We start from the raw sequence: 11,632 nt of genomic DNA, 5'->3' as shown, positions 1-11,632 counted from the left end.
AAGTAGGGAAAACCGTCTTAGAACAGTTGTATGTTTTATGTTTCTTTTGATATATGGGGAACTTATACGAATCTGCCGTATCATGGACAGTGGTTGCGGAAACTCGTTTCAGTCTTTCTCATCTCTTCAATCCGGTTTATTTTACACACTAAAACTAGTTTCACCAGATGTCTCCAGCTTTTGGTGGCGTCATTTCTGTGGCTTTACACCGATCTGTGGCATTCATAACACGTTTAAGCTGTCGCAAGTTCCTCTCATCTCAAACTGGTGAGACTATGAAGCTCTACAGCGACCGAGGGAATCTATTCCTGCTTCGCATCGTGGCAGCAAAAAACCTGGCAAGGGTTCCACTGACTATACAGTACATCACTTATGAAGGTACAAGTAAAATGGTTTCTTTTACTGTAGGTCTGAAAGCGAAACCGGAATTGTAGTGAATTCTTTCCCCGAAACTGAAGGATTTGACAGTTCTAGAAATGAAGATTGTTCTTCTAAAACAATTACAAAGAAAATCATGAACTGTTATGGCCCAAGTTTCCTTCTTAGTTGGGCTGATTTAGGTTTTCTAGTGTATGATACACCCTATAAAAGGGAATGATGCAAGAGTCTGACGTAACATATTCCGAGTATTCAAGATTTCCAAGAAACTTCGGATGACCTTGGCTAGTTCTCAGATGAATTTGGTTGCATTTATACTCTTGCTTAGATTTCATATTATAAAGTTGCAAACTATAGAAAAACAGCTGCATTAATATGATCGCTCTACTTTATTATCTTCCGACTCTACAAGAAGCTGTCCGTTGTATTTGTCTTGCTGTAAATGTTGACTGAATTTGGCCGATGAATTCTTGGAAATGCTTATGCTAATCGGTGCGTGTCCCAAACAGCCTCTAAACACTGGATAGATACAGGCACAAAGAATAATTATAAAAAGAACATTTGTTACGTTTTCAAAATTGCTTTTCCGAAACGGAACGAGAGGATATGAGATAATTTAGTCTATTGACTCATGATGTAAATCATCAAGCTTGCTCACATCCTATGTTAAATCTACTATTTAATAGAGCTACATGTCCCTAGAAACCTGTTAGCGAGAGACGTAGTGGTAGAGATATCATATAGTTAGTAACATCATTGCATTTGTGAAGGACAAATTCAAAACAATATCATGGATTGACATCAGTAAACTGCAATCTACAGCAATGCAATATGCAGGGGTACCAATACGAAATAATGAGACATATTTTGAATCTTTTGACAAGAAATAGGAACAATAACTAATTGTAATGACTGAAATTGAACAAAGAGCACAAACAGCTTGTATTTCATAAAAAAAAAAAAATGTTTGTATATTATGCATACAAGAAAAACAGGCATAGGAAAAAGAATCTTGAAAATAAATCATAAACATGAAGCTAACATAAGAACGACAATGTTTAAGTTGTAACTTTTGGTACAGTATCCTTCAAACCTTTTTGCTTCACCGGGTCAGGTAAATTGCCCAATGATAGCGAATGTTCACAGATATATCTCCTCTTACTTCAATCAAGTCCTTAACGGCCCGAGTAAATCAAGTTCCTGTTGAAATATGGCGGAAATGTATTGAGCCCACAATGGAATGGACTGCGGTTGGAGCAACAAATTCGTCTCAGTCTACCTCGACATTTCATGCCCGTTTATTGGCAAACAAAAACTCGTTTCATCAGATGTCTGGAGTCATTTGTGGAGTCACTTTTGTCGCTTTACTCCGATCTGTGGCATTTAAAGGGCGTCATCGCAGACTCATCCCATTCATGAAATCATGAAGCTTTACAGCGACCGAGGGAATCCATTTCTGCTTCGCATTTTGGCAACAAAAAATCTGGCAGACGTTCGATTGACTTTAGAGTACATCAATTTTGAAGGTAGAACTATTTTTTTCAATCCTTCCTCTTTAAATCAGAAAGTGAAACCGGAACTGTGGGGAATTTTCTAAGGCTTCCGCGATTCATAACCTACCGAAAAGGAAAAAATAAACCTAGGATTTTTCCTTTTAGACTGCTACAATGAAAGGAAATTATGAACCTTCATAGTTCAGGTTTCTAATGCTTACTCAGATTAAGTCCTTTTCTGAAATTTGTGATCAATTTCTCTGAAAGGGATGTTTAAAGATATCGGACACAACAAATTCAATATGTCGAAAAGCCCCCTACTAATTCGGATAGTTTTCAGCTTAAATGTGGTTGAATATACCACTTTCACTTTTAAAAGCTTTGAAAAAATATACCCGAGGTGACGAAGGGCTGCATTGTAACAATTTTTTTCCACCATATTCTCGTTCGACGCGAAGTCATCAGAATCACCTGCCTGTGTATATTTTTTTCCACTGAATTCCTGGAAACGCTGAGGAGATTTCCTCATCTTATTTTGAAACTACAAAAGGTGAGTTCTGATTGGTCCACCTTTGACAGCTGTGGTATTATAAATCTTGAGTAAAATACAGACATATCCTCTTACTTCACTCGACTTACGCCATGGTAAACGTTGAAGTGATATGCATTGATGCAAGACGAATTAAGTGTGCGCAGTAAAGAAAGTGAAATTATCACTTCCGTGTGTGTCGTGACCTTTGCGTAAGCCTAAATACGTGTGATACAGAGGAAGGTTTCAAAGTGAAAGTGAAGTTGTGTGAAGTTGTGCGTTACTGGTTTAAGAGCCACATTCGAAACTGCATGAAAAAAAAAAAAAAAAAAAAAATACCTGCTGAAAAAGTTCACGAGTAATTGAAGTTCTACAATCAGTAACTACCGGTGTTCCGATAGCTTTCCGCCGGAAAAATTCATTTCAACGTTCGCGAAAAGTTTCTTAAGTCACGAAGAATATAGTACGCTGGACAAAACTGTTCCGGATCGACGTTTCACAACAAAAAATTACAACAACGTGACACATATAATTTTGTGATTGTCTTAAGCTTTACTAAGTTCCACACAAGGAAACCTATTTTTATAAGGATCACGCAAGAAAGGCTTGCGTTACACCTTGTCCAAATTTGATAACTGAGTCACAATAGTATTCAAAATCACGTGATTTCGGAGAAAAAGAGTCACATTTGCAATGTTGGTTTGAGAAGAAACCCTTTACGTTCTGGTGGATATTTTGTCAAGATTTTGACAGGAAATCACGAGAAAAATACGATACTGTCTTCAGAAAGTGATCTTCTCTTAAGTCTTCCTTTAAGTCTTTCACCTATTTTGAATATGGCTGCCTTTAGTTCGCGCTTCGTACAAGTCAAAAGTGCACAAAATACTGCTGTTAAAGCGTTGTCGGCCAAGAACCTCAGACACTGTTATTCGTGCTTTTAGAAACGTTTCCGGGCCTGTTTCTGGGCTCATCTACCAGGAGCTTGCCATTTTCTCGCATTTTCTTGCATTACAGCCAGGTCCTGCCTACTCTGCAAACAAGCCGGCTGTCCCGATAACGCCCATTTCCTGAGTGAATGTAGTTTCCTCCTAAAACAGGATCGCAAGTACATAGCCAAAGCCAGACAAATCGCCGACATCTTTCATGATCCCACTGAACCTGAGACCAGACCCTCTGTAGATGAATCAGTCAGTGACACTGACGACACCGGATCAAGCCCAAGCACCCATGTCTTCCGCATACAGACTCGCCAGCCTTTAATCAAGATTTATTTTTCCACAAAATCCTGTTTAATGTCGTTTGTAAAGCCTCCTCACACGTTAGCATTAAACTTGGTTCTGTATTCATACTGCTTGACAGTACGCATTTCCCATGACTGTGAATAAAGAAGCGCGACAGTTTATCTAGAAGTACATTTCACGCTTGAACAAACACCGAAAAATTGAGCCGTTCACTACGCTTTGTTAGAAGCCTTAGAAACATGTTGATCAAAATAGAGATTCTGATGCTGAAATTATTTTAGCAATTTAAAGTCTACAATATTTACACCGTATAAATGTAAATTTTTTTAAATAAAAAAATTAAGGTTTCTTAAAGAAAAGAGTAAAATTTGATTCAGGAAGATTTTGGTCATGTGCTAGGCAATGGGTCCCGTTTCAGCAGTACACACACCCAAATTGTGAAAAGTCAATAAAAAATGAAGACACGAGCTGACTGCTCGTTTATTATTGACAGCCTGGAAAATAATGAGCCTTGACAAAAAAGCCTACAAATTTACGCTTAAAGCTGAAAAATTATTTTGAACCCTGCACACCCAACACTCATTCATGGCCAGTCTTTAGAAATTCCAAAGTATCAGGAGGAGGGAGCTCTTAAAGAAAAAATCTACATGTACATGTGGGTATGAATCTTTTCTTGAAGAAAACAATGTCGATCTGAGAAATCATTAATTACAAATATGCTTTAAGAAATATCTTACCTGGTATTAAATGCCACCTTTCAGAAAATTCTGTCATCCAGACTTTCTCGCCAGTTCATACTTTTCACCAGTTGCCACTGGGCATGTTTCTGAATTTGTGCTTCAACATCACATTACAATGTGGTAGCATTTGTCAACTGAAAACAGCATAGTTTGGTTAATTAATAATTATACACTGCACATTATCAGGTTAAATATTGCTGTAGATCGTTGCACACCAACAGATGAGTATTAATGCTAATTTACAGGACAAGTGCAAAATTATGTATGGGCCATCTACATGTAACAGCCCTCCACCTCAGAATCGTCAGTTATTCGCCAAAGGCGAAGTGAGTACGGGTGTGGACAAAACATGGGGTAGGCCATGGCCTACCCTGTAGCCAACTCTATGGCCTACCGGTGGTCATATTTTTACAAACATAAACAAAACATCATGGTCTCTTGTATCCCTCTAACAGGGGTATACTAAAAAGTCACTAACACGATTCTCAACGTCAGACTCAGCCTTGAAACATCTTATTTCTCGCTGTCTTCGACGTCTTCCCTAGCCAAGCAACCAACCATAATGGCAGGTTAAGAGGGGATATGTGGTTGCTGGGAATATCCAACAATTAATTAATTAACTAAATTTAGAACTTTTTTTTATGATTAAGGAAAATAAAATATTAAACAGATTGTTCAATTTGTCAATAACTTTGTGTGATATATCATTTTGACACAATGTCCTGCAATATATAGTGTCCTAAATGAGCTTTCTGATGTACAGAGAACAACTTAATAATTAATACACCAGTTGTGTTGATATACCATTTTGCAAGTTAAGTTTGTGAAATGTTCATGAAGGCAATGCATGTGTGTCCCGGGTTGCGTGTTACAAATTCAGTACTCTGCAGCACTAAAGAGGCACTTAAAAATTCTCCTGGAAAGTACTGCTTTCGTTTTGTTATCTGCAGATATTGTCCGAAACAACGGCGTTCATTTCACGCCAACACTAGACACACTAGCGTTCCACTATATGTTACAAAGCCGTCATTTTGGATATTCTCAGCGACCACTAATATTGGCCCTTCCCCTCCCTCTTAACCTGCCGTATGGTTGATTACTTGGCCGGGGAAGACGTCGAAGACAGCGAGAAATAGGATGTTTCAAGGCTGGGTGTTGTAAGGCTTGCATTGTTTCGTTTCCTCTGACGTTAAGAATCGTACTATGTTACTATGTTACTTACTATGTTAAAAATCGTGTTAGTGACTTTTTAGTATACCCCTATTAGAGGGATATAATTTTATGCCAGCTTACTCGTTCAACTCTTACTGATATTTTGTTTATGTTTTTAGAAATCTGACCACCGGTACATGTAGGCCACAGGGTAGGCCATGGCCTAGCCCACGTTTTGTCCACACCCCTTTAGGAAAGACAGCAGTTATAGAACGCTAATCGGTCGGCTCCTCCTCGGAGTGACCGCGCGAACTGAAATTCAGACGAGTGCAGCCTGGGCTAAACGTAGCATCAATTGACAAGGGGAGAGGGGTGGAGGGTAGCGATAAATAATTTTAAAACAGCGGAGACAAAATGTAATCTCCCTATCGCTAATTTCCATCTAAACGACATTATCAAGGAAGCTATGCCACAGCAATGATATAATAGCATGGCTACGAATATTTAATTTACCTGTACTAACTTTTTATTTCCCTATACCAGATAGAACCAAATTTCATTGTCAAGGAAACACTGAGGTTTGTTTGATTTTGTTTTTATAAAAACAAGCAACAACAACAACAACAACAACAAAAAACGATACTACTACTACTACTGCTGCTGCTGCTGCTACTAATGCTACTACTGCTGCCACAACAACTACTGCTGCTACTTCTACCGCTTCTACTACTGGTAGTGCTACTGCTCCTGCTGCTGCTGCTACTACTGATGCTACTACTACTGCTACTGCTGCTGCTACTGCTTCTACTACTGCTACTGCTACTGCTGCTGCTGCTGCTGCTACTACTACTACTACAACTACTACTGCTACTGCTACTGCTACTTCTACTGCTAATGCTGCTGCTGCTGCTACTGTTACTGCTGCTGCTACTACTACTACTACTACTGCTGCTGCTGCTACTACTAATGCTACTACTACTGCTACTGCTGCTGCTACTGCTTCTACTACTGCTACTGCTACTGCTGCTGCTGCTGCTACTACTACTACTGCTACTGCTACAGCTGCTGCTGCTACTGCTGCTGCTACTACTACTGCTACTACTACTACTACTGCTACTGCTGCTGCTGCTACTGCTGCTGCTACTGCTGCTGCTACTGCTGCTGCTACTGCTGCTGCTACTGCTGCTGCTACTACTACTGCTACTGCTAATGCTGCTGCTGCTACTGTTACTGCTACTACTACTACTACTCCTGCTGCTGTTACTGCTGCTGCTTCTGCTACTGCTACTGCTGCTACTACTACCGCTGCCGTTGCTGCTGCTGCTGCTGCTGCTGCTACTACTACTACTACTACTACTACTACTACTGCTACTGCTACTGCTACTGCTGCTGCTGCTACTGCTACTGCTACTGCTAATGCTGCTGCTGCTACTGTTACTGCTGCTGCTACTACTACTACTACTCCTGCTGCTGTTACTGCTGCTGCTTCTGCTGCTGCTACTGCTGCTACTACTACCGCTGCCGTTGCTGCTGCTCCTGCTGCTGCTGCTACTACTACTACTACTACTACTACTACTACTGCTACTGCTACTGCTGCTGCTGCTGCTCCTGCTGCTGCTACTGCTACTACTATTACTACTGCTGCTGCTACTGCTTCTGCTACTACTGCTACTGCTGCTACTCCTGCTTTTCCTACTCCTGCTTCTGCTACTATTATTGCTACTGCTGCTGCTACTGCTACTACTACTACTACTATTACTATCGCTACTGCTGCTGCTACTTCTACTGCTACTGCTACTACTACTGCTACTGCTGCTGCTCTTGCTACTGCTACTGCTGATGCTACTACTACTGCTACTGCTGTTGCAGCTACTACTCCTGCTGCTGCTACTACTGCTACTGCTACTGCTGCTACTGCTGCTACCCCTGCTACCCCAACTACCACTGCAACCACTACTACCCCTACTACCCCTACTACCCCTACTACCACTACTACCACTACCACTACTACTACTACTACTACTACTACTACTACTACTACTACTACTACTACTATTACTACTACTACTACTACTGCTGCTGCTACTGCTGCTGCTGCTGCTACTGCTACTGCTACTGCTACTGCTACTGCTACTACTACTACTACTGCTACTACTGGTACTGCTACTGCTACTACTGCTGCTACTGCTGCTACTGCTACTACGTCTACTACTACTACTACTACTACTACTACTGCTACTACTACTACTTTTACTACTACTACTACTACTACTACTACTACTACTGCTACTACTAACTACCCAAAACTACTACAATAATAATAATAATTTACTCCATCTGATTATAGTAGTAATGATAAAAGTACACTACAATATTTTTCACTACAACTTGAAGTCACGCAGATCATCAGTTACTAGGCTGTGGATAAGAGCAGGCTTCCTATTTGTCTTTGTAAAAAGATATTAGCAAAATTGACCACAAATTTCTTTGAATAACAATTCATTATAACTAAATAACGACTGTAAATAATCATTGCTCTCTTATCTAATAATTCAGATAATACACAAATGTCGTAACTGCTGAATGTTCTGCCATGCATTGGCTTGAATTGAGATGACTACATGACTGGGCTGGACTAGACCGGAGGAGTTTAGGAATCTTGGCTGTGTAATCACTTGATATTGAATCATTAATAGCACTTTGTTTTTCTCACTCGTATTCAATAGCTTCCAGTGCTTGAGACAGACAGGGGAAATTTATTAAACAGTCCAAACAGCATTTGCAGGTACATTTTCATTATCATTTGTATATTCATCGACATGTCATATCACCTGTTTTATGATCTTGATTGAACCTTTTTTGAGTGTTGGTGTTCATTCGTTTGACGGTGGCATTGACATTAAGAAGGAAAGAACCAATGGAGACGGTAATATGAAACAGCGTAAGATGAACCACATGCCACGGGCTTATCAAGGATGTTACAGAAACTAAAACCTTACAAAAATATGACCTACAAGAAAAAGGCGCCATCTTATATTTAATTTTCCTCGTAATGGCATACGAAGGTAGGTATCCTACAGATTTCCAGCCCCTTGAGTTTTGATTACAACTGAAGTAGTAATATCGGAGTCAAACAAATACGCCTTCATCCGTGGGCCTTTATTCCACTGTTTTAACCTTCCCAATACACAAAGCTCCACTTTGCTCCGCTTTGTGTATTGAAGAGGTTAAAATAGTGAAATAAAGACCCACGGATGAAGTTGTATTTGTTTGACTCCGATATTACTACCACTGAGAACCTGGAATTATAGTGGCACCAATGGCGCTTTATTCTAAGATACCCAAATAGCGGAAGTTCGCTTCCCATTTGCACAATCTGACTTTGCATCAGTACTTTAGAAACCTCATTCAGTGGCCTACAAACAGATGTCTCATATTTCCTTCCGAGCTTGCTGAAAGTATAAATGATGCAGGAAACCGAGCTCGAGAGGATTCCTTATGCGATGGCTGTTAACATGCTCTTTTGTAGGAAGCCTATGACCTTTTGATCTCATTCTACTCCAAGTTGAGGTGGCTCAAACCATTTGATGGATTGATACTTCCAAACTGTTTAATTGCATCCTTGGAAATGGTATCAAACAAATGCCCATTTATTACTCAATAAGTTTTGATCATTTTTATACCATAAAAGGTTACCACAGCAGCACTATAGTATCCTTTAATTGCAGCACACCTTTAATTTTAGCTTTATGTGCCTGTAGCTCTAAAACAAGTTCAGTGACCTCTACTTTTATCATAGAATTACAATCAGCATATCATAAAGCTACAATCACCATATCAACATTTATCTTTTTGCAAAGTTAAAAACAATTCTGTGGAATAGGTTCAGAGCCACCTTAATTTTTATGCTTAATTGAGGTGGCTCTGAACCTACTCCACAGAATTTTAAAACAGTGTTGAAAAAGTGTTGTAGCATCGATCAATCAAAGAATTAGTAATAAAAAATAAGGAAACTGTCTTGAACCACCTTAACAAGAAAACATTGGCCCAGGTTGAAGCGTATAAGCTGCACAGTAAAAAGCAGTGCAGTTCCAAATTGCAAATGTTTTTACTTGGAAATAATTTATTTCCCTAAGACGTATCAATGAGAATCTTTTTCTTTTTTTTTTGGCACAGATACCTTCTTAACCTGAACAGAAGCTCTGATGACGTTCCTGACCCTTACAAGGAAGCAGTTGTTGATCAGTGGGTGGAGTGGGAGAGCAAGTCTTTGCAGGCCAGTTGTTTAAAAAGATGAAATTGCTGTAGTCTGTAAATTATATTTGGGAGAGTGTTTTTGGAATTTTGGCTTAGTTAGCTTGTATCAGTCTGATCAGAACAATTTTTCAGTTGTTGCATTTCTAACAGTTGATGACTAGCTGACATGAATCTTAATTCTTGCAGCCTGTCCTCTTCAATCATCTTGTGAAGTATATTGGCTTGGGAAGACAAAACCGTGACAGCGGTCATGTTGAGGATCTGGTGAAGCTTCTGAGGCATGCAGATCAAGCTCTGTCTTCAAACAAGTATTTTTCTGGGGTATGATTTTTTAATAAGTACTCAGAACCTATCTTAGCACGTTTGCATGGCCATATCTCTCGCTGATTGGAGTAAAACATTTTCCCTTCTGAAAACATAATTTTGGAATAAAATAGCTGACAATTTTCCAATTCACATTGACGCCCCTCTGTTTTTTTGCTCTCTAGGATAAGCTTGGTTTAGCTGATGTTATTCTTTGGGGCTCACTTCATCCGCTGTTCATTAAGGACTCGAATTTCTCTGGTATTGTTTGTTGTTTGTTGTTTGTATGTTTTTTTGCTTGTTTGTTTCTGTTTTTTTGTTTGTTTGTTTGTTTGTTTTTTTCTATTCAAATTTCCCTCTACCTATATCAGGCCTGTGTTAACACTTGCCCAAACATAACATCTGCATACCTGTCGCATGGGATAAATCTCCTACCAGTTCCTACTGACCTACGAAATGACAACTATAGATCCTTTGTATGTACTCTTCCATAGAATTTCTTCCGCTGGCCACTTTCCCCCAGCCAGTTATATCGGAAAGCATCAAGATATGGTTTGCTAAGTAATGCCCGGTTCAGACGCCGTACCTCACATGAGCCGCATCGAATGCTAATGAGGGAGAACAAAGGATTTTTCTCATTTGCATTGGATTCGGCTCATGTGAAGTACGGCGTCTGAACTTGGCCTAAGTCTCTTGGTTACACAGATCCAGACGTCGCAAATTTGACAAGGTGGCACAGCCAGCTTATGTCTCAGGAGATCTTCTGTCAGACGGAATCAGAGGTGATGGGAGGCAAAGGAACAACTGCTTTTAAGGTTTGAAAATGTGAAAAAGTGAAAAAAAAAGTGAAAAAGAAGTGTACAACCCGGCTTTTCTATGAAGTATATTATCAGACTCTTCTTCCTTATCAGTGAGTGACGCACTTTTTTAAATTTTATTCCATTTTATTGATTGATTGATTGATTGATTGATTGATTGATTGATTGTTTTCTTGAGTGAGATTAGTTGTCAGTATTGATTTTGAGATAATGTAACTGTGGGACATGATTTGAAAAGATATCTTAACAATGTACAGTCTTACAGTACTGTAGGTATTTACAGAAGTTTTCACAGTTTCTGTTTAGCCTCAAGCACTAAAGTGGAGAGACAAAAATATCCTTTCAGTGGAGACTAAGAGAAAATGTAATTTATCAACAGTCCGTTTTTGTTGCCGAGCATGCGTAGTATTGTCGCGTATCACTTTTTGACATAGGTGACGTGTCCATATTGAAGTTTACGAGAGGTTCTCTGTGGAAGACTACGAAGAACTGGCTTCTTGTTCACATTCATGTATTTCTTTTGGGATGATGGTCAAACCAGTAAAACTCTAACGGCGCTGGGAAGTATTCAAGATTTTTGATGCACAGAATCGCTGTGGAAACGTTTTGATGCTACGCGTAATTTTCAAGTGTGGTATATGCATTAAGATCAGATTTACATTACCTTCAGTTGAATTTTCGCTCATTGCTTAGGCCGGTACAAAATTGTCTGTTTTGTTGC

At 39.5% G+C, this 11,632-nt stretch overlaps 1 protein-coding gene across 2 annotated transcripts in view; it reads left to right on the top strand.

The window, feature by feature from the left end:
- The first annotated feature begins 73 nt into the window (after positions 1-73).
- Positions 74-11,632, top strand: part of LOC145502545 (methionine--tRNA ligase, cytoplasmic-like) — a 28,895-nt gene continuing 17,336 nt past the window's right edge. Inside the window, exons 1-7 of one of the 2 annotated variants that reach the window (XM_081481870.1) lie at positions 74-378; positions 6,077-6,111; positions 8,260-8,318; positions 9,710-9,809; positions 9,977-10,111; positions 10,279-10,354; positions 10,799-10,908. In XM_081481870.1, the coding sequence (XP_081337996.1) occupies positions 168-378; positions 6,077-6,111; positions 8,260-8,318; positions 9,710-9,809; positions 9,977-10,111; positions 10,279-10,354; positions 10,799-10,908 (726 nt within the window). In that variant the 5' untranslated portion in view covers positions 74-167. Of the gene's footprint in view, positions 379-412; positions 1,905-6,076; positions 6,112-8,259; positions 8,319-9,709; positions 9,810-9,976; positions 10,112-10,278; positions 10,355-10,798; positions 10,909-11,632 lie in introns of those variants that run through there. The other variant, XM_081481871.1, reaches the window with a different exon arrangement.

The sequence above is a fragment of the Orbicella franksi genome, chromosome 11 (genome assembly GCF_964199315.1).
Source record: "Orbicella franksi chromosome 11, jaOrbFran1.1, whole genome shotgun sequence".
In the NCBI taxonomy this organism is placed as follows: Eukaryota; Metazoa; Cnidaria; class Anthozoa; order Scleractinia; family Merulinidae; genus Orbicella; species Orbicella franksi.
The sequence above is the reverse complement of the archived record's forward strand: the minus strand, read 5'-3'. Positions and strand labels throughout refer to the sequence as shown.